Source organism: Saccopteryx bilineata, chromosome 11 (genome assembly GCF_036850765.1).
Source record: "Saccopteryx bilineata isolate mSacBil1 chromosome 11, mSacBil1_pri_phased_curated, whole genome shotgun sequence".
NCBI lineage: Eukaryota > Metazoa > Chordata > Mammalia > Chiroptera > Emballonuridae > Saccopteryx > Saccopteryx bilineata.
In genome coordinates, this window is record NC_089500.1 from 67,010,953 (window position 1) to 67,034,490 (window position 23,538).

Here is a 23,538-nt window from a genome sequence, read left to right on the forward strand (position 1 = left end):
AAAATATATAAACATGTACAAAACATTTTATTGGTCAGCATTGTGGTACGCCCAGTTGGGCAACACTTGCGCTGCCAGATGCGGAGCAGTTGTGGCTAGCGATTGTGATTGTAAAGTTGAATGGTCGTAAGTTGCATAGGTCGTAAGTCGATCAACACCTGTATATATACTCCATATTTTTCACCACCTACGTAGACTACCCTGGTCCAATCATCCATTATTGGGTTAGCAGCCGATTAGGTCTTCCTTCTTTACTCTGACCCTCTCTCTACAAGTGATTTCTGCGGGAAAGCCAGTGATTCTTTTCGACTTTGAGCCTTGCTCAAAACTCATCTAAGACTTCCCATCTCACTCAGCATCTTAAAACTTGGGTGAGTACCACTTGGGTATTTTACCAGAGGAAATTTTTCCAAGGGCATGTATATATGTACAGTTTTTTAATACAGTGCTTATGTCCATAAAAATGAGAAGTGGAATTGATCCAGGACCTTGTCTCTTCTTAGTAATGTTGTATATATCCGTGTCTATATAAATAAACAAAAAACCCCAAACTAACAGCCAGCTGATTAAAACATTCCCAATAACACTTTACTTTGCATGTTTAATATTTATTTAACAAAACATTTTTTGATTATATACTTTTAAATGGATGCTGGTGTTTGTTAAATCATTTTAGTGTTTACTTTTCCACTGGATAGATTAAAAAAAATTTATTTATTGTTTAGATAGAGGAGAAAGAGAAGTGGGAAGCATTAACTTGCAGCAGTTGCTTCCCGTATGTGCCCTGACCCAGCAAGCCCAGGGTTTGAACCGGAAACCTCCACATTCCAGACCGATGCTTTATCCATTGCGCAACCATAATAAATATATTTAAAATTAATGTAACAACTTAAAAATGTACTGCAAAATGACAGAAATTGCACTCTGCAACTATTTATACTCATGATAAAATTTTTGCAACTTATAATGTTTGAGGGAAGAAAAGTTTTCAAAGTCGTTTTTTTAAAAAATATTTTTTAAAATTCATTTTAGAGAAGAAAGAGACAGAGACAGAGAGAAGGAGAAGGGGGGAGGAGCAGGAAGCATCAACTCCCACATGTGCCTTGACCAGGCAAGCCCAGGGCCTCAAACCAGCAACCTCAGCATTCTAGGTTGACACTTTTACCCATTGCGCCACCACAGGTCAGGCAAAGTCCTTTTTTTCAAGGGCATAAAAGTTAAAAAATTGAAGATCATTTCTGTATATGACCTGGTCTCCTAAATTCTCTTGTGTTCAACTACGCTTTCCCTTTTTCAAGCCACTCTAGCCATACTGACTCCTTGCTATTCCTCTCACAAGCCAAGAACCTGTCTGCCTCAGGACCTTAGTACTTACTGTTTGTTTCTCTACCTGGAACACTCTTCTGAAAGAGTGCCACAGGCTCATTCAACTATCAACAGAGGCTTTCCCCAATCATCTCTAATCTGTATTACTCTGTATATCTTTTTCTTCATAGCATTTATTACTCCCTGGGGATATACTTATTTTAATTCTTCCTCCATTAATGTTGGATGAACTCGAAAAGTGTGGAGGCTTTGGCTAGAAATAAATGACAGATTTATTCAAGGGTTTTAAAGTTTGCAAACTGGAAACACAACTAGGTAAAAACCTAGAAGTGTTCCAGAGAAGAAAGAGTTCTTATAGTAAGAAGTGCATTCTTGAGTATAATTAGTCCTGCATTCTTACTTAGCCCTAAGATTGGTCCAGGATGATTATCAGTCAGATGTCAGGTGGCCCAAATTGGTGAGTCCTTCAAGGGGGGGTAATCAGAGGGTTGTCTGGAGGTCTGATGCATGCCCAGGTATTGCTGCAGGGTTGGAAAGGTCAAAAGTTTAAGTTCCTAGGCTAGTTAAAACAAGAATAAAATCGTTTCCTCATACTTCAACCTACTTGATTAGTAATTTAGCAGCTTGCCTATAGTGACTCCATTTTATTTCTTCACTCTCTTCATTAGATTGCAAACGTCTTGAAGGCAAGGACTTCCTTTTGTTCTCTGTTGTAATCCTAGAGTCTTTAAAACACTATCCAATACACAGCAGAGGTTAATATTTTTGAACAAATAAATTAAAAACATTTCCAGGTGGTTTCCTTTAAGTATTTATATCAACTCAAAGTATAACAGTATTTTTGGGAATACTGTCAGAAGACGAAAGGACTTCATGCTAACATTAAGACAATTGTTGCACTTCATAAAAATCCCCAGAGTACTTGCTTCTCAAATAAAGACAACCCTTTCTGAAAGCTTCTATTACCAACATTGTTAGGGCATTCGCAATCCAACTCACGCCAGGACACTAAGTGGGACTCTCGGGACATAATACTGACGCACATCACAATTTGCCCAAGTGACTTTTCAACATCCTTCAGCCTCTCCCCCACTTCCTGGATGCAGGTCTGGGTGTGGTCCTTCTATCTCGGCTTTGAAAGAACCCTCAGTTGCTTGATTTTCTGATACGAAGCCACGTTTGAGAATCAACTGCCTTAAGAACCTAAACACAGCTGTTAAAAGTTTCTTCCTCACCGGGTCTTTTCAGCCTATTTCTGGCAGGTCCCCCAGTTAAAATAACACATACAAAAAAGGCCCCTTCACTGCGCCCCTGAGGCACAATTGCCCAAAGGAACGCGGCGAGTTAAAGCCCAAGAGGTCCGTACCTCGGAGCGAGGAGGCCTCGGTGTCCGACCGTGCAAGTGAGGGCTCTGCGGAGACGCGCCTGCCTCTGGGGATGGCGCCCTCCGGGAAACGCTGGCTCCGCAGGAACCAGCCCTGGCCTCCTACCCACCACCCTTTCCTTCTCTTCTCCCGATCCATTTCTGCATCCAACCTCATAACCACCCCAGCCGAAAGCAGTGGTACGTCCACGGCCTCTGCTTTTAAATGCAAGCTGGACGCGGCGGCGCGGACGCAACGCGCGGGCCCGCAGGACGGCTGCGCCCCTGTGCTTCGAGGTCCCGCCTCCCTCAGAGGACGTCCTGCGTACGTGCGCGCGCCGTGCACGCCCCTCTTTAACCGCGCTACGCGGGGGCGGGGGCGCCGCGTGCGCGCGCGCTCTCGTCCGTTCGTTCGTTCGCCTGCTCGCTCTCGGCGGCGGCTCTCGCTGCGGCTGCGGCTGGGGCTGGGGGCGGCGGCGGCGCAGGCGGCGGGCGGCGCGGGGCGGTCCGGCGGGTTCAAAGAGGAAAACATGGCGGAAAACAAAGGCGGCGGCGAGGCTGAGAGCGCCGGCGGGGGCAGCGGCAGCGCGCCGGTAACTGCCGGGGCCGTCGGGCCCGCGGCGCAGGAGGCGGAGCCGCCTCTCGCCGCGGTGCTGGTGGAGGAGGAGGAGGAGGAAGGCGGCAGGGCCGACGCTGAGAGCGGCGCGCCTGGGCCCGACGACGGGGGGGTGGCCGCGGCCTCCGCCGGCTCGGCTCCGGCTCCCTCAGCCCCTGCGGCCTCAGTTGGCCCTGGAGTTCCGGGGGGTGCGGTACCGACGGCGCCCCCCGCTCCGGCGTCGGCTCCCGCGCCAGGTCCTTCGGCGGGGCCACCTCTCGGCCCGCCCGCCTCGCTCCTGGACACCTGCGCCGTGTGTCAGCAGAGCTTGCAGAGCCGGCGTGAGGCGGAGCCCAAGCTGCTGCCCTGTCTGCACTCCTTCTGCCTGCGCTGCCTGCCCGAGCCGGAGCGCCAGCTCAACGTGCCCGTCCCGGGGGGCAGCAACGGCGACATCCAGCAAGGTGAGCGGGAGGCCCTGTCCGAGGTCTGGGCTGTAGGGGATTTGCGGGGCCGAAGAGGCGCTGAGACCGGAGGTGCTCGGGCCCGAGGGTTCTCTGGTGGAAGACGCGGCCCCCAGGACAGTTTCCAGAGGAGCTGGACCGCCGGAGATAAGGGGACGGTGGGGGAGCAGTGCCAGCTGCGGAGACGGGGGGAGGGGACACCTACGGGGTGGCTTGCGATGTGCGGGCATCGGCCGGGGGCAGGTTCGGGAGCCGGTGGACCCGAACTGGGAGAGAAGAGGGGCCTGGGAAAGGGTGGTGGGGAGCGTTTTGGGAGGTGAGGCCTGGAACCGGGAGCGGTGTTGCGGAGGGAGGAGGTCACCGACGAGGGCGGTGAGGATGCATCGTGCTAGTGGGGGAGGACTTGACCTATTCAAGACTAGGGGAAGAGAGGACTAGAGGTTAGAGGATAATGAGCATTGTAGAGTTTGACAAGTCTGTGGTAGAAAGTAATTTTAAGATGACATTGGGAAGGAGAAACTCTGGCAATGAAAATAGCTGTGAGGGACCTGCATGGTTAGGGAAAAATATTAAGAGTTAACGGTGGAGGGGAGATGAACTTTGAAGGGAATTAGGAATTAGGGAGAGTTGGGCATGAGTTTCAGTTCATTGTGCATTAATGAGCTCCCCGTGTTCCAGACACTGTAGGATTGACAAAAAAAAAAAAACACCAAAAACAACTTAATGAGGAGCTCATTCACAGTCTAACGGGAAACAAAATCTATAGCAGCGGAGGTGGGTACTTGCTGCAATGGTTGTGGCACAGTCTAGAGGTCAGGGAAATTTCACTGAAAAGAAAACCCTTGAGCAGATTTCTTGAAAGGTGAGTAGCTTGCTGAGCACCTTAGATATTCCTGCAGCTAAAGGATGTGTACGGTGATTGGTGGAAATGGGTTGGATTCATGCGCTGAATAGGTAAGGGGTCTGCAGTCCCTTATCTGAAACCCTTGGGATCAGGCGTGTTTTAGACTTCTGGATAGTTTGGAAATTTTTCTTCTTCCTGGTAAAGTCTTTAATACTCTAGTGGTGTCTGGGTTAACAACACATTATCAAACATTAATATTTTTGTAGTGAAATATACAAATACCACACTAATGGTCTAAAGTTTAGACCATTATATTGTCTTAGACTCTAAACAATATAGCCTTCCATAATTCAGGGTGGGTTTTATTGCATATTTATGTAAAAGATTTAAAGTTTCACTAAAGGGTTTAGAATTGTATTCTGTAGAGTGTAGACTACAGGATGTTCTGAAGGACTTTTATTATGTCAAGAGGATAAAAGGATCACATTTGTGATCCAGAAAGATTGTTTGGCACATTGAAGGGTAAGAGAAGGAAAGGCTAGTTAGGAGAATCATGGAAGTAATCTAGGTAAGAAATTAGCACTTGGAATGGGTAGTGAAGAACTGATGTTAGGTATTAAAGAAGGAAGCATTTTGTTATAGGATAAAGGTATGGACTTTGAGAGACATATTTGAGTTTACTTTGTCACTTCCTACTTGTGCCTTGGACAGATTAATTTTTCTTAGCCTCAGTTTTCTTATTTGTGAAACAAGGACAAAATTACCTGTTTCTTAGCGCTGTTGATAGAATGAAGTGTGTACAGTGATTAGTGCACGGTAGTTATTAATGAAATGGCAGCTAGTTTATTAGGAGTAACTAATTGTAAGTAGCCGTGGGAATGGAGATGGGAGACATTGAGAGTTCCAGGCTTCTTGTTTGATGGGTGGCAGTGCTATTAATGCAAATAAAAGAATTCAGGTACAGAGCAGGGTGTGTGTGAGATAGGAGGGGGATATAATTTCTTTTTTGAATGTTTTTGGGTTTGAAGTATTATTGAGGCATACAGGGAAAAATGTTGAGAATAAGGATTTGATTGATGGAGAAGATAGTAAATGGTAATGGGTGTATAGAAGGTGGATAATGGTTGTGTAAGTAACTGCTCAGAACTTTATGAGTGTAGTAAGATATGGGGGATTCAGTGTTCTTGTGGGAGCCTGGATTAGGTGAGACATTTAGAGGGAGCCCAGGATGAAAACTGTTTGAATGCTGTGGCTGAGGGACTTAGGTAATACAGTTGGCTCTGTGATATTGATGCAGGCAAGAGAATAAAGTCTGTAAATTCCCTCTTCACTTTCTATCCTTTGCTTTTAAATTAGGAGAAATAAGTAAATGGGACTAACCATTAATCTTAAGGAAATGTAGGTTTCTAACCAGTATCTAAAACAAATTAAGCCTGGAAGCCACCATGTTTTTAGGCGAGGAGTCTAGAAAATAATTTGTTAGTATTAACTCCTGTATGTACCTTTTGCTTTGCTCTTTAAAAAAGTTAGTATGCTGGCCCTGGCCGGTTGGCTCAGTGGTAGAGCGTCGGCCTGGCGTGCAGAAGTCCCGGGTTCAATTCCCGGCCAGGGCACACAGGAGAGGTGCCCATTTGCTTCTCCACCCCTCCCCCTCTCCTTCCTCTCTCTCTCTTCCCCTCCCGCAGCTAAGGCTCCATTGGAGCAAAGATGGCCCGGGCGCTGGGGATGGCTCTGTGGCCTCTGCCTCAGGCGCTAGAGTGGCTCTGGTCGCAACATAGCGACACCCAGGATGGGCAGAGCATCGCCCCCTGGTGGGCAGAGCTTCGCTCCTGGTGGGCGTGCCGGGTGGATCCCGGTCGGGCGCATGCGGGAGTCTGTCTGACTGTCTGACTGTCTCTCCCCATTTCCAGCTTCAGAAAAATACAAAAAAAAAAAAAAAAAAGTTATGCTGTTCTGGAAGGAACACTGGAATTGAAGTAAAGGGACATAGTTTTGCCACTTATTTTCTGGTTCATAATGTTTCTGTCCTTCAGTTTATCTCCAAACTGTAGTTAATAGTCCTTCACTTATATCTCACTAAGTCAAATGAAATAATAATGTGAAAATGCTTTTATAAAGTGAAATGCTTTGCAAATGCAAGGTATTAGTAAATAACTACTGTGACTCTATCTCTGGTCTGGGGAGCCATAGCTAGTAAAGTGGTTCTGGAATGATGACAAGTATATTACCATGCCTCTTAACTAACCTTTTTTCTGTTCCTCTAACGCACCCAAGTTATTCACACCCTGTAGCTGGATGGTTCTCCAGATGTGGCTTCTGGGCCAGCATCATCTGCGATCTTGTTAGGAGTGCAAAATTTGTGTCCACTATAGACCTTCCAACTAGCAGTCTATATTGTTTAATAAGTCCTCCAGGTGATTTTCATGCACTCTAAGTTTGAGAACCAGAGTTCTTAAGTGAAGGGCTCCTTACTTGATATGTTGCCTCCTGACAGAGGCTTTTTCTGACTACTGTTTTTTTCCTTAAAGGCTTTAGTTTTCTTTTTATAGCAGCTTTAGGTTTATAGCAAAATTAAGAGGAAGATATGGAGCTTTTAAATAAAAATTAGGATTTTGGAAAATTTGATCTGTTATCATGAGCTTGACAGCTTCTCAATATGTAAAGGCATTTCTGATGAGATTGGTAGTGATATTAGCAATTTTTGTTTCTGGGATATTGTGCAATGAAATGTCAACATTTGGAAAATCTACATAGTGAACTAATATTTTACAGATGACCAATGCAAGATGTTACAAAATTTTCCATAGAAAAAAGATGCACAGTGCGGAATAGACTAATAGATTTTAATAAGAGAGGAGTAAAAGTTCATCAGTATGGTTTCAAGTTCTACATGGCAGCAGACATTTAAGAAATACATACACTTTATTATATCAATGAAGATATATTATTTCTTTGAAAAGGTTATTAAAATACTCTTTTCTTAAATATATACATAGCCCTGTGAGACCAGGTTCTCCCTCCCCCCTTCCCCCCAGCCAGGAAGGGAGAGAGATGAGAATCACCAACTCATACTTGTGGCACTTTAGTTGTTCATTGATTGCTTTCTCATACATGCCTTGACTGGCGGGGGCTCCGGCTGACCTAGTGATCCCTTGCTCAAGCCAGCGACCTTGGGCTCTAGCCAGATACCCTGGGGTCATCTCTGATCCCATGCTCAAGCCAGAAACCTCAGGGTTTTGAACGTAATCCTCAGCATCCCGGGTCCACCTTGCCACTGCCTGGCCAGGCAAGTTTTCTTTATATCCTTCAAGTAAAACAGTTCATCACAACATATAAGTCAGTCATCTTCTATAAAACTAGACATTTTTTTCCCCCCAGAGACAGAGAAAGAGTCAGAGAGAGGGATAGACAGACAAGAACTGAGAGAGATGAGAAGCATCAATCAGTTTTTTGTTGCGACACCTTAGTTGTTCACTGTTCATTGATTGCTTTCTCATATGTGCCTTGACCGTGGGCCTTCAGCAGACCGAGTAACCCCTTGCTCAAGCCAGCGACCTTGGGTCCAAGCTGATGAGCTTTACTCAAACCAGATGAGCCTGTGCTCAAGCTGGCAACCTTGGGGTCTCGAACCTGAGTCCTCTGCACCCCAGTCCGACGCTCTATCCACTGCATCACCGCCTGGTCAGGCTATAAAACCAGACATTAAAGTGATATTTAAATATTTAAAAAGTCACTTTTTACTAAAAGCTTTTTGTTTTGGGAAATACATTTTTGATAATGTTATTTAAGCAGGTAATAAGTTTACTTTTTAATAAGTTAATATTTAAATAAAACAAGTAATTTGTTATATATTAACAAATTAAAATATTTAAAATTTTGTATTTCTAATACTGTACACATTGATGGATAAAATCCATCTAAATCTCTTTGAGATTTTCAACCCCAGCCGGGTAGCTCAGTTGGTTAGAGTGTTGTCCTGATACACCAAGGTTTCAGGCTCAATCCTTGGTCAGGGCACATAAAATAATCAAGCAATGAAAATAACTGAAACAACAAATGGATGTATTTGTGTGTCTCCTTCCCTCCCTCCCCTCTTCTTCTCCCACCCTCTTTTCTTAAAAAAAAAGAAAAAGAAAAAGAAAAAGAAAAGAATATTCTCAATAATTAAGAGTATAAGAGGGATCTTGAGACTAAAAAGTTTGGAGACCTACTCCCTTAAAGGGACCATCAGAAAATGATAATGTAGTGCCATTGGGAGGAGTGTCAGATCATGGCATAGTAGAAGATTGCAGATTCATATATTTATAGTCTTCGATTTTGGGGTGCCCATCACAGTTCGTAAAGAGCTTTGCTTTCGAATGTAAAGGTGAAAAAAGTATTTAATAACCGGTTGACCTTTTGCAAATTTCTCACTGTAGATCTAATTTATTTTTTATATTAACACTGGTTGACCGAGTTGTATTCCTTTCCTGAGGTCAAGTCTGGAAGTTGGGCTCATGGTATTAGATACATTAACCTGTGTCTCTTTTTGTGGCCATAAACTACCTTTATCCCTAACCAGCTTCTAGAATGGACATTGATTCCAAAGGGAAGTTGAAAAAAAACCAAGGGTGAATGAATATAAAGTACATGATGTTTAGAAAAAAATTTTAAAGCCTGTGCTTTAATGATGGGTAAACAACATGAATTATGTGGTACTAATGAATAACACTGAATTTTTTTTTTTAAGATTTGTATTTAGTGATTTTTATAGAAAAAGAAGTGGGGGGAGAGAGAGAAAGATAAGCATTAACTCATTCCACTTAGTTCTATTTAGTTGTGGACTCATTGATTACTTCTTGGTATGTGCCCTTATTGGGATCGAACGTGTACACTTGGTGTGCTGGGAAGACGTTTTATCCACTGAGTCATCTGACCAGGGCCTGTTGTTGCATTTATTTATGCATTCATTGGTTGATTCTTGTATATGCTCTACTGGGGATTGAACTTGCAACCTTGGCTTATGAAGACAGTGCTCTAACCAGTGGTCCCCAATTCCCAATCCCCGGGCCATGGACCAGTACCGATCCGTGGGTCATTTGGAACCAGTCCACAGAGAAAGAATAAATAACTTACATTATTTCCATTTTATTTATATTTAAGTCTGAACGATGTTTTATTTTTAAAAAATGACCAGATTTGCTCTGTTACATCCGTCTAAGACTCACTCTTGACGCTTGCCTCGGTCACGTGAAATATTTATTGGTCCCACCCTAAAGGCCCGTCCGTGAAAATATTTTCTGACATTAAACCAGTCTGTGGCCCAAAAAAGGTTGGGGACCACTGCTCTAACCAACTGAACCAGGGCTAGAATAACACTTTTTTTGGAATGCCTGTTATATGTGATTTATGTTGCTGCTTTTGTGAATTACTTGTCCTTAAGTAGGGTCTTTTTTTCTTTTTTTTTAAAGCGGGGGGGGGGGAGGGGAGGAGGGGACAGATAGACTGGAAGGGAGAGATATGAGAAGCATCAATTCTTCCTTGCAGCATCTTAGTTGTTCATTGACTGCTTTCTCATACTTGCCTTGACCAGGGTGCTACAGCAGAGTGAGTGACCCCTTGCTCAAGCAAGCAACCTCTGGGCTTACGCCAGCTACCATGGGGACATGTCTGTGATCCTATGCTCAAGCAAGATGAGCCCGTGCTCAAGCTGGTGACCTTGGGGTTTGAACCTGGGTCTTCTCTGTCTCAGTTCAACTATCCACTATGCCACTGCCTAGTCAGGCCCAGGTTGACACTTTTTATCCATTGTGCCACCACCAATCAGGCTTAAAAATAAATTAAATTTTTTTTTTGATTTTTTGAGAGAGAAGAAGGGGGAAAGAGAGAGAGAGAGAGAGAAAGAAAGACAAGAATATCGATTTGTTCCTGTATGTACCCTGATTGGGGTTTGAACCAGCAGCCTCTGCACTATCAGGATGATTCTCTAACCAACCCAGCTATCTGGCAGGACTATTTTTAGTTCTGACTTAAAAGAATTGTTGATAAGTTCCAAATACTGATCCTCTGTAGGTTATAGAAGCTGAAGATTTATTCTGAACCTACTATGGCATGGCATGGTAGCTACCCTCCAAGATGGCATTCTTCCTTTCTCCTGGTGTTTGCACCCATCTTTGCCCACTGTGACTTTGCCCACTGGTCTGGGTGACCAAGAGATCACAGCAGAATTAACAGTGACTTCTGAGCCTAGGCCATTAAAGGAATACAGCTTTAAGCTTACTGTTTGGATCCCATGTTTTGGGTAAAAACAACTGCTGCTTTAGCAGTCCTATAAAGAGGCCCATGTAGAGAAGAACTGAGGCCTTCTGCCAACGTCCAGCACCAACTTGCCAACCATATGAGTGAGCCACTCAGGAGCTGCATCTTCTAGCATGGTTAGGCTTTCAGGTGGCATCCTGCCTGATAACTAACTGCAACCTCATTAGAGGCAGAGAGACAGAACCACACTTACCAATCTCTCCCAAATTCTTGACTCTAAAAAACTCTGAGAGATAAAGAATCATTGTTTTAAGCCACTGAATTTTGGGTTAATCTGTTATGCAGCAGTAGATAACTAATACACTTAAAAAAAATTCTTTAGAATGTTTTTAGATATATGAGGTTTTTTTTTACCCCCCCCCCCCCCCCATTTTTCTGGTTTTATTGCTTATAAAGCTAAGGTAAACTTGGTTACAGGCATGCCTTGGAGATATTGTGGATTTGGTTCGAGACCTCTGCAATAAACTGAATATCACAATAAAGTGAGTCACAAATTTTTTGGTTTCCCAGTGCATTTAAAAGTTGTTTATGCCTGGCCTGTGGTGGTGCAGTGGATGGAGCATTTACCTGGAGTGCTGAGGTCCATTTGTCTAGCCACGCCCTGACTTAACAGTGGTGTGACTTAAACAGTTTTTCAGCTTTATTGTGGTATGAAAGTGATACCCATTCAGCAGAAAATGGCTGTGCTATGCTATGTAGGTTAAATGCATTTTCAACTATATGTATGTGTGTGTGTGTGTGTGTGTGTATAAATTTTTTCTTATTTGAGAGAGAGATGGTGGGAAAGGAGAGAGATGAGAAGCATCAACTTGTTGTTGCTTCACTTAAGTTGTTAATTGATTGCTTCTCATATGTGCATTGACTGGGGGGCTCAAGCAGAGCCAGTGACCTTGGGCTTCAAGTCAGCAACCTTAGGTTCAAGCCAGCAACTTTGGGCTTCAAGCCAGTGACTTTTGGGCTCAAACCAGAACATATCAATGATCCCATGCTCATGCTGAGAAGCCCGGAGCCCACGCGACCTCTGGATCATTTCAGTGATCCCATACTCATGCTGAGGAGCCCAGAGCCCATGCTCTAGCCAGTGACCTCAGGGTTTTGAACTGGGGCCTTCAGCATCCCAGGTGGATGCTCTATCCACTGGGCCACCACTGGTCAGGCTTGACTTAATATTGTATACTTATTATGGGTTTACTGGGACATAACTCCATTGTAAGTTGAGGAGCATGTATACCTTATGTTTTTTGCTTCTACTACTATAAATGGTTTCTCTTAAATTACACTTAGTTTTGTTTTCATTTTTACTTTTTATATTATAAATAGCTAAAGTAATACTGATTTTATATTTGTTTTGATAATTTAATTATCTGAGGTTCTTGAGGTCTTCTTAGTTACTGGCAGTAGTAACTGCTAGTTTCTGTCTACTCTTGATCATAGTAGATGGGGTCTTCCAATGGTTTATAGATTTTGATTGTATGCATATTCATTAGGGCTTTATGTATGAATCCTGTTAGCTGATTTGTAGCAACAAGCCTCTAAAGAAAATTTTGTCTTTGCTTCTTTCAGATACCACCAACACAAAATCACTGAAATTAAGTTTGATTGGTGCTTCTTAGAACTGGCAGATGTTGATTTAGGTTTTACTTTGTATGTTGACCTGTATTTGGAAATACTCTGGAGAAAAGTTCTTTCTTCACTCTAACTCAGGCACACTCTGAACGATTTTATTTCTGTGCTACTGTTTATTTTTAAAATTTTTACTATTATTTGCTTATGCACTCTTCTGAGAGTGTAATTCAATTTTATGAAGACTCTTGGTTCTACTTTACTTTGCAGAGCTGTAGTTTCCCATATCTTCTCTTTTCTTGGTTCACTACTAACAGTCGCTGAGTAGTATTTCTGAGCCTTAGCATTTTTGAAGTTCTCTTTATTTTACTCTTCTATTTAAATACAGTGTGTCTGTAAAGTCATGATGCACTTTTGACTGGTCACGGGAAAGCAACAAAAGACGATAGAAATGTGAAATCTGCACCAAATAAAAGGAAAACTCTCCTAGTTTCATACCTATTTAGTGTAGTTCGATGTGGGCTCATGCACAGATATTTTAGGGCTCCTTAGGTAGCTATCCCGTATAGCCTCTACAGCAGGGGTCCCCAAACTTTTTACACAGGGGCCAGTTCACTGTCCCTCAGACCATTTGAGGGCTGAACTATAAAAAAAACTATGAACAAATCCCTATGCACACTGCACATATCTTATTTTAAAGTAAAAAAACAAAACGGGAACAAATACAATATTTAAAATAAAGGACAAGTAAATTTAAATTAACAAACTGACCAGTATTTCAATGGGAACTATTGGCCTGCTTTTGGCTAATGAGATGGTCAGTGTGCTCCTCTCACTGACCACCAATGAAAGAGGTGCCCCTTCTGGAAGTGCGGTGGGGGCCAGATAAAAGTGCCTCAGGGGGCCGTAGTTTGGGGACCCCTGCTCTACAGACTCGTTACTGACTGGTGGCCTACCAGAACGGGGTTTCTCCACCAAACTGCTGGTTTCCTTCAACTGTTTATCCCACCGAGTAATGTTATTCCTATGTGGTGGTGCTTCCTTATAAACGCGCCGATATTCACGTTGCACTTTGGTCACGGATTCGAATTTAGCGAGCCACAGAACACACTGAACTTTCCTCTGTACCGTCCACATCTCGACTGGCATGGCCGTGGGCTGCTCCGCTGTATACACGGTGTTACGTCATCATCTGCGCATGCTCATGTGCTGCTACATCATCCTACAGAAACTGGGAGGGTTTTCCTTTTATTTGGTGCAGATTTCACATTTCTATCGTCGTTTGTTGCTTTCCTGTGACCGGTCAAAAGTGCACCATGACTTTACGGACACACTGTAGTAGCATGAAATTCTAGGTTAAAAATATTTTTCCTCAGAACCTTGAGGGTATCTCTTCTGGTATCTTAAAAAAAAAAAATCAATGTTGCCAATGCTGGTCTGATTTTTGCCCCTTTGTGTGACCCCAGTTTTATTTATATCTTCCTGGAACCTTTCAATATCATCTTTATCCTTGTTCCGAAATACAGTTGATGTGCCTCTGTTGATCTCCCCTTCATTTCATTGTTTTTTTATAGTTCACTGTCTGTTTTCTATTAGTCTTGTGATCTGTTTGTAGTAACAAAACTTGAAACTTAAAATTTTTTTCATAAGGCTCCCCCTATCCCTCCATATCTCCCCCTGCCTTTTTGTATCTGTTACTGTTTGGATGTTGGCAATCTTGGGTTTATACTCTCTCCTACCTTTTGGCCTGTGTTGTCCTTCTCTTTACTTTCTTATCAACTGACTCCTGAAAGATCTTGACTTTATTTTCTAATCTTTTTTCTTTTTATGTTGATTTCTGTCCCGTTTTGTTTGAGGCTTCCTCAAGTTGTGGATAATCCTTGTACTCTTCTACTTCAGTGAGACAAGAAAAACTGATTTATACTTGTTAGTTGTTGGACTTTACTGATTGGGTTTGGCAAACTATGGCCTATGGGCTAACTCTAGCCTGCTGCCTGGTTTTCTATGGATCATGAGCTAAGAATTATTTTACGACATTTTAAAATTATATGAAATTAAAATTTGTGTTCATAAATAACATTTTTGGAACACAGCTGTGCCCATCTCTTTATGTATTATTTGTGACTGCTTTCATGCTTCAATGGCAAAATGAGCAGTTAGTTGTGACGAAGACTGTGTGTGCTCATTGCTTTGCACTTCTTTTTGGTGCACTACAAATTGCAGTGATGCAGTAATAACTTAATAGACATATATGTATGACTTTAGCATAACATTTACAAAAATATTGTAATTATCAGTGCATACCTATCATTTGAAACAGAAAGAAAAGTGGATTTTACAATTTCACTTGTCACACTTTTAAGGCTCAGTGGAGTTGGGTTATTTTGTTTTGAATTAGTTGGCAGAGTTTTTATTATACACTTTATCACAACTCTGTATATAGCTCTGCTAAAAGAGTACAGTGTGGACTATATCAGACTAAGTACGGGCCATGATATTCTGAAACTCACAAGAAAGCAGTGGACAGAGATGTTAGAAAATTAACTCTGGAATATCTTATCACAGCAGAATTTCTTTAAAAAGAAAAGAAATCAAGGTAAGTTTCTGAGTGGGTTATTTGTTAGCCAGGCAAGGAAAAACTCTTCACTGATGATAAGTTAATTAAATCTTCCCAGTTAAGTAAAATATTATCTCCTACAAAGAATTCCATAATTCTTATTACTAGGTTTGTATTGTAAAAATCTTGACTAGATTATGTATTTTGAATTTTGTGAATAAAAATTTGAAAGTTTGTTTTCTTTTTTACATAAGTACCTGCATAATATTCTTGGTATTGTCTTTGCCTGCAAAGTCAAAAATATTCACTGTGCCTTCCTTCTGACGCCATGGCCCACACTGGGTTCAGTGGGAAGTGCTGGGCACAGGTCTCGAGGGGTGTGGTGTGTACCGCCTGACCCGCTGTCCACGGTGGGTTTGGATGAGAATTCCCACATTGCTTCTAACATCACAGATGACTGCCAGATTAAGAACTTGAGACTACTCTGACCTGTCCTTCCATTGGTGGTTTATTAATAGAATGCTAATATTCAAATTAAACAGATTGCCAGTTACTAAGGAATGGCTTAAAAACTCATCTTCGCCTGACCTGTGGTGGCGCAGTGGATAAAGTGTCGACCTGGAAATGCTGAGGTCGCCGGTTCGAAACCCTGGGCTTGCCTGGTCAAGGCACATATGGGAGTTGATGCTTCCAGCTCCTCCCCCCTTCTCTCTCTCTCTCTCTCTCTCTCTCTCCCTCTCCTCTCTAAAATGAATAAATAAAATAAAAAAAACCCTACTACTTCACAAAAAAAAACCAAAAACAAACTCATCCTCACATGAATGCTTGTGCAAAAATTAATATCACCCGATCTGCCTTATTGGGAAAAAGCAGATATGAGGATAAGGTATTTAGAATTATTTAACCTTTTTTTTTTAAACTGTGTTTAAGAGGGTGAAGTGAGTCTGAAAAATTTGGAGTAATAATTAGGAGAGAACACTGCAGCCTGACCAGGTGGTGGTGCAGCAGATAGTGCGTTGACCTGGATCACTGAGGACCCAGGTTCAAAACCCAAAAGGTGCGGACTTGAGTGTGGGCTCATAGACTGTCTTGAGTCCAAAGGTCACTGGTTTGAAGTCCAAGGTCACTGGCTTGAGCAAGGGGTCAGTGGCTCTGCTGGAGCTCCCCCCCCCACGTCAGGTGTGAAAAGCAATCAATGAACAACTGAAGTGTTGCAACTATGAGTTGATGCTTCTCATGTCTCTATCCTCTTCCTGTCCGTCTTAGTCTGTCCCTGCCCCTTTGCTAAAAAGAAAAGAACACTGCGTTTCTGTTCTCTTTTTAAGTGGGAGGAGGGGAGACAGAGAGAGACTCACGCATGTGCCTCAACTGGCATCCACCCAGCAAGCCCCCTACCTGGCATGATGCTCAACCCATCTGGGACCATGCTTGCAACCATGCTGTTTTTTTAGTGCCTGAGGCGGAAGTTCAATGGAGCCATCCTCAGCGCCTGGGGCTGATGTGCTAGAACCTATCAGACATCACTGCCGGAGGAAAAGGGGGGGAGGAGTGGAAAGCAGATGGTCCTTGCTTCTGTGTGCTCTGACTGGGAATCTAACCAGGACTTCCACACGCCAGATGATGCACTACCACTGAGCCAACCGGCCAGAGCCTTATCTCCTCTTTAAATTTGAAATTCTGCTTTTTGTGGAACATCACCTTTATGTATTGTGAGGTATATAAAATGGATATATTAAATGAATGTAGAAGCCATTGAAGAAATAAGACTAATGTTATTAGAGAATAATATAATAAAATAAATTAATAATAAAATGTTCATGGAAATGTGGTTCAGAAGTAGAGATTAGTCATGGCTGAAATATGCTCTTAATGTTAGTTTGAAGGTGATGATCCCTCTTTCTCATGTGCATATTACCATGATTGATTTTGGCTGTTATGGTTTTGGCTATAATCCAGGCTGTTTTAACATTGATCAAGTTTTTTGTTTTTCTGTTTTGCATCTCGTTTATGTTTTATGGTTTTAAAGTAGGTTATCTGAGTTAGTAATGGTTGGAGAGAATCAGATATGGACAAATTTATTTGTATCTGACTGGACTTTATGTTCCTTATCTGTAAAAGAACATCAGCTTCAAGTTAAAACATTTCCATGTTACCTATTTGCTTGTAAAAAAGCCCTCAGGTAATATTATCTTCATTTTTTTTTAAAAGAAAGTCGAGACTACTAAGGCAGATAGGTAAAAATTTACCTAAATGTGGCATTTTCATATGGAGGTAATAGAGCCTCAGATGGATGTTGTTAGGGGCCAGGCAGGTAAATTGTATAAGACATATGTAATATCAAAACTTGCCCAGTCTAAAAGGAGCTAAATTTGAACTTAAAAAAATTACTCCATTTTACTAAATACATAATATCAGATAGGCTGTCAGTTTCTTACCTTTGCGTTCACTCAGAATGTGATTAGTGACTTTTCTTTAAGTTGGATTTAATTAATTTACAATTTTGTTTGCTGATTTCATAATTTAAAAAGCTTAAATTTAAGTACTTATATAAATTTTTCCCTTTAGAGTGTTTCAGTAAGCTATATTGTAGTTTATTTATTTTTATTTAGTGAGAGGAGGGGAGGCAGAGACAGACTCCCACATGCACCCTGACCAGGATCTACCAGGCAAACCCACTAGAGGGCGTGAACCAATGTAAGGGCCCCAGATGCTCTGTCCATCTGAGGCCCTTACTCCTTTGCAACTGGAGCTTTTTTTTTTTTTTTTTTTGACAGGCAGAGAGAGAATCAGAAAGGGACAGATAGGGACAGACAGGAAGGGAGAGAGATGAGAATCATCAATTCTTCATTGCAGAACCTTAGTTTACTGATTGCTCTCTCACTTATATGTGCCTTGATGGGGCAGAGTGTGTGTGTGTGGGGCGCTACAGCAGAGACAGTGATCCCTTGCTTAAAGCAAGTGACTTTTGGGCTCAAGCCAGCCATCATGGAGTCATGTCTTTGATCCCATACTTGAACCAGTGACCCCACGCTCAAGCCTACGACCTTGGGTTTTTGAACCTGGGTCCTCCACATCCCAGTCCAACGCTCTATCCACTGTTCCATTGCCTGGTCGGGCAAAAGGCTCTAAGTAGATGTGAAAACCCTGTCTCAGAAAGTTGGGCTGCTTTTTGTTTGTTTTTAAAGCTTTTATTTATTCATTTTAGAGAGAGAGGGAGGGAGAGAAGGGAAGGGGAGCAGGAAGCATCAACACCCATATATGCCTTGACCAGGGGCCATGGAACCCTCCTCATCACTCGGGAGAGGTGGAGGCCATGGAGCCTTCCTCATTGCTTGGGGCCAACTGGCTGCAATGGAGCCATGGCTGCAGTAGTGGAGGAGAAGAAAAAGAGAGAGAAGTGAGAGTGGGAGGGATGGAGAAGCAGGTGGGCACTTCTTCTGTGTACCCTGGCCAGAAACCAAATTCGAGACTTCCACTGAGCCAACTGGCCAGGGCCTGTAGTTGTTACTTATTTATTTATCTATCTATCTAATCTGAAGTGAGAAGTGGGGAGGCAGACAGATTCCTCCATGTGCTGGAAAGGCATCCACCTGGCAAACCCACCAGAGGGTGATGCTCTTCCCATTTGGAGTGTTGCTCTGTTGCAACTGGAGCCATTCTACGCCTGAGGTAGAGGCCATGGAGCCATCCTCAGCACCCCAGCCAACTTTGCTCCAATGGAGCCTTGGCTGCGGGAGGGGAAGAGAGAGACAGAGAGAAAGGAGAAGGGGAAGAGTGGAGAAGTAGATAGGCACTTCTGTGTGCCCTGGCTGAGAATCAAACCTGGGACTTCCACACACTGGGCCGATGCTCTATCACTGAGTCAGCCGGCCAAGGCTGTATTTTTTTTTTTTAAGATTTTATATATTGATTTTACAGCCAGAGGAGGGGGTGGGGAACGAGAAGTATCAACGCATAGTTGCTTCACTTCAGTACATTGATTACTTGTCATAGGTGCTTTGGGAAAGCTCAGGGTTTTGAACTGGTGACATCAGTGTTCCAGATTAACATTCTGTTCACTGTGTCACCACAGGCCAGGCTGTTTTGTAATATTTTAAGAATCGAGCATCATTAGAATGACCAGTATTGTTACTAGATAAGAAACAGATACAAGAGAATTTTCACATTAGGAATTTTGTAGTGAAATTGGGTAAATTGATTGAAATGCTAAATAAAGGGTGGTAAGCAAGTTCACAGAAGTCTATTTAAACTATGACATAGGTGTTTTCAGATTCTACTAATTTTTCATCAAATTATATTATACTTCTGAAATTTACCTATGTCTTAAAACACTCAAATTTTTATATGTTCATTATTGTTATTTAAAAAATTTCAATTTATTGATCCTAGAGAGGAAGAGAGAGAAAGAAAGAGAAACATAGACTTGTAGCTCCATTTATTTATGGATTCACTGCTGTGCCTTTACCAGGGATTGAACCAGCAATCTTGGCGTATTGGGGTGACACACTAACCAATAGAGCTACCTGGCCAGGGCCAAGTTTTTACATGTTCAAAATGGAGTTAGATGAGTAGTTCTCAGCTGATGTCATGGTGTGTTTCACTTGAAATTTTGAACACTGTGGGAAATTAATTTCATTACAGTTTCTCATTTAAAGCCTATTGATCTACTGTTGAGTCCAGTGAGTCATTTACTGTGTCATAAAACATGATGCAACTTGCTTGGGTCCTTACCCTTGCAGAAGCATGGGATAAAGTCAGTCTGGTGGCAAAGAAAGTTGTCTGGAGACTGCCCTTTTAGTGGAGTGCATGATCGAGGTAGTAAACAAGTTTACTCATACGGAGTAGTTTTGTGACAGAAGACTAAAATATCGGTATGTTTTAAGTAATATGTGTAATTAAAAAAACCCTTTTATTTATTGAATTTAACAAGAGAGGAAGGGTGGGGGGGGGAGAGATAGGAACATAGATCTGTTCCTGTATGTGCCCTGACTGGGGATTGAACTGGCAACCTTTGTGCTTTGGGATGATGCTCTAACCAACCGTGCTATCCAGCCAGGGCATATATGTATGTAATTTTATTTCTTCTTTTTGTGTGTTTGTGACAGAGACAGAGAGAGAAGGGGGAACAGATAGGGAGAGACAGGAAAGGAGAGGGATGGGAAGCATCAATTCTTTGTTGCGGCTCCTTAGTGTCCTTAGTTCTTCCTTGATTCTTTCTCATATGAGCCCTGACTGGGAGCTACAGCAGAGTGAGTGACTCCTTACTCAAGCCAGTGACCTTTGGCCTCAAGCCAGCGACCATGGGTCATGTCTATGATTCCACTCTCAAGCCAGCAACCCCTCACTCAAGCCGGTGAGCCCGCGCTTAGGCTAGCCACCGCAGGGTTTCTAACCATCCCAGACCAACACTCTATCCACTGTGCCACTGCCTGATCAGGCTATGTGTAATTTTTTTTTTAAGTTTTTTTTTTAAATTATTTATTTATTTATTCATTTTAGAGAGGAGAGAGAAAGAGAGAGAGAGGGAGAGAGGGAGAGAGAAAGAGAAGGTGGGGAGGAGCTGGAAGCATCAACTCCCATATGTGCCCTGACCAAGCAAGCCCAGGGTTTCGAACCGGCGACCTCAGCATTTCCAGGTTGACACTTTACCCACTGCACCACCACAGGTCAGGCCAGGCTATGTGTAATTTTTAAAGTAAATGTTCTATTGAAATATTCATAGACAAAAGTGTAAAAATTGAAGTATATACTTCAGTAAATATGCATAAAGTAAACCCACACTTGTAAATCCAGCAACCAGAATGAAAAATAGTACATTACCAGCACCCTATAAACCAGTGGTTCTCAAAGTGTGCACCAGGGTGCACTGGTGTGCCCTAGAAGATTTCCAGATGTGTCCTATGGTATTCCAGAGAAATATGTGCCTGTTGGGGACCAAAAAACCAGCAGGGTTTTGGAGTTTAGATTTTTGGGAGACAGAGGTGTGGGGAATTGACTGTAAGCTGACAGTCTCCCCAACCTCCCACCTCACTTGACTGATTAGGTTGCAAAAGGCTGTTAAGCTGTGGTGCTGAATTGTTTGCACTACCCCCCATGTTCCTGGGAAAGACTGGAGGCAAGTTTCTTTTATCCTTTGTTTGGTATAAAGTTAAGATGATAAGTATGGTGGGGGTTTTCTGCATTCAACACAATTAAGAGTAAAAAGAGAGGAATTCTTAAAAGTATTGACAAGGAAATGAGAGTTTGCCTTTCAAATACATGTTCAAACATTGAAGAAATCACTAGGACACATCAGGCTCATGTTTCTCATAAACACAAGAATGAAAAAACGTAACACATTAGTGCTGGGACCTGCTGAATTTACTAAATCTTACTAAGAATGTATATATATAGAAAAAGATAACTTAATTTTTTAACCTTTCTTTTTTACAAATTCTAAAAAACATAGCTCAAAAAATGTAACAAAAATGTTTTTTAATGTCAGAATAAATTTAATTTTGTCGTATTTATTTAACTTACCATAAAAGCACGCTTGGACTTTATATTATTTTCTTTAATATTTGACTTAATTATTATAACATTTCTCTCTTTTTTTTTTTTTTTTTTAATTTTTATGAAGCTGGAAACAGGGAGAGACAGTCAGACAGACTCCCGCATGCGCCCGACCAGGATCCACCCGGCACGCCCACCAGGGGCGGTGCTCTGCCCCCCAGGGGGTGATGCTCTGCCCATCCTGGGCGTCGCCATATTGCGACCAGAGCCACTCTAGCGCCTGAGGCAGAGGCCACAGAGCCATGCCCAGCGCCCGGGCCATCTCTGCTCCAATGGAGCCTTGGCTGCGGGAGGGGAAGAGAGAGACAGAGAGGAAAGCGCGGCGGAGGGGTGGAGAAGCAAATGGGCGCTTCTCTTGTGTGCCCTGGCCGGGAATCGAACCCGGGTCCTCCGCACGCTAGGCCGATGCTCTACCGCTGAGCCAACCGGCCAGGGCTATAACATATTTCTTAGAAATTTGTATATAGTGCGCCTACAATTATTTGTAGGATTTTAAATACGTCCTGACTTCAAAACGTTTGAGAACCACTGCTATAAACCTTCCTTGTAGCCCCTTCTGGTCACTACCTATGATCTTGATTGACTTCTAACACTATAGGTGAATTTTACCTATTTTAAAACTATTTAAATGGAGTTAACAGTGTGCCTGCTTTTGCTTAACATTGTGCGATTATTCATGTTGCTTGTGATAGTAGTTTGTGCCTTGTCTTCACAACATTCATTGTATGAATTGCTAAAATTCATTCATTCATATGCTGATGGACATTTGTTTATCATTTTTCCTATTATGAAGGTGTTCATGGAAGCTCTAACATGTCTCTTGGTGAACATACACATTTCTGTTGGCTATATATCTTAAAGCGGACTTGCTGAGTCAGGTTGCTCATAAGTTTAGCTTTAGTATTATTGCTAAATATATAGTTTTAAGTGGTTGTATCAATTTACACTTCTGCCAGTAGTGTTTGAGATTTTATTCTTCATATCCTTATTCATACTTGGTATTATCTGCCTTTGACATTTTAGCCATTCTGATGGGCATGTAGACCTGTAAAATTGAGCATCATTTATTGGCCTTTAGCTACTTTATTGCCTTTGTTAGTCATAGATAATAATCTAATACCTAGAATATATAAAGAATGCTTACAACCTAATAATCATAAAGAATCCAATTTAAGTGAGCCAAAGATCTGAAGAGAGAGTTCTCTAAAGAAAATACACATATGGCCAATAATAGCACATGAAAAGAAGCTCAGGATCATTCCTTATTAGAGATGTAAATCAAAACCACAAGGCACCACTTCTAGGTTGTCTCTAACAAAAAAATCAAAAAGTGTTGGTAAGGATCTGGAGAAATTAGAACCCTTGAACATTGCTGGTGGAATGTAAAATGGTGCTGACACCGTGGAACACAGTTTGGCTCTGATGGTTGGATGATTGCACTATGTTGTGAATGTAATTAACACTACAGAATTAGGTACCTGAAAATGGTTAAAATGGTAAATTTCATGTTTATGTATTTTGACACAAAAATACTTTAAAATTGTTTTTCTTTTCAGATTTTAAAGCTAGATAGAATCAATTCTCATTACTTGTGTTTGTGTTTTAGAATTCACCTAGTGACTAAAATTTGTAAGCCTAAAATCAATAATTCTGGCACTTTCTTCTTCGTGGACACGTACAAAGTGGCAAAATATTTGAATCACCCAATGCATGTATTCCCACCTGAGGGTAGAACAAGGTGCCCTGCCTTTTTTCAGCACTCATAGTGGAAACATACTTTCATATGGTCTCTTTTGTGTCGTGTTTTTCTCATTTTTGTACATTTTGTTGATTTTACTGTTTAAAATGATCCTTAGGCATAGAGCTGAAGTGTTGTCGAGTGTTCTTGGGTACAAGAAGGCTGTGTGTGCTTTATGGAGAAAATGTTAGATAAACTTCATTCAGGCATTTATGATGTTATTGAAGTTACAGTGCTGATAG

The 23,538-nt window shown here is 42.1% G+C and overlaps 1 protein-coding gene across 2 annotated transcripts in view; it reads left to right on the plus strand.

The window, feature by feature from the left end:
* The first annotated feature begins 3,105 nt into the window (after positions 1-3,105).
* The window catches only part of TRIM33 (tripartite motif containing 33), a 120,217-nt gene continuing 99,784 nt past the window's right edge, over positions 3,106-23,538 (plus strand). For both annotated transcript variants that reach the window (XM_066247550.1, XM_066247551.1), the window contains exon 1: positions 3,106-3,745. In XM_066247550.1, coding sequence (XP_066103647.1) covers positions 3,220-3,745 — 526 coding nt within the window. In that variant the 5' untranslated portion in view covers positions 3,106-3,219. The remainder of the gene's footprint in view (positions 3,746-23,538) is intronic.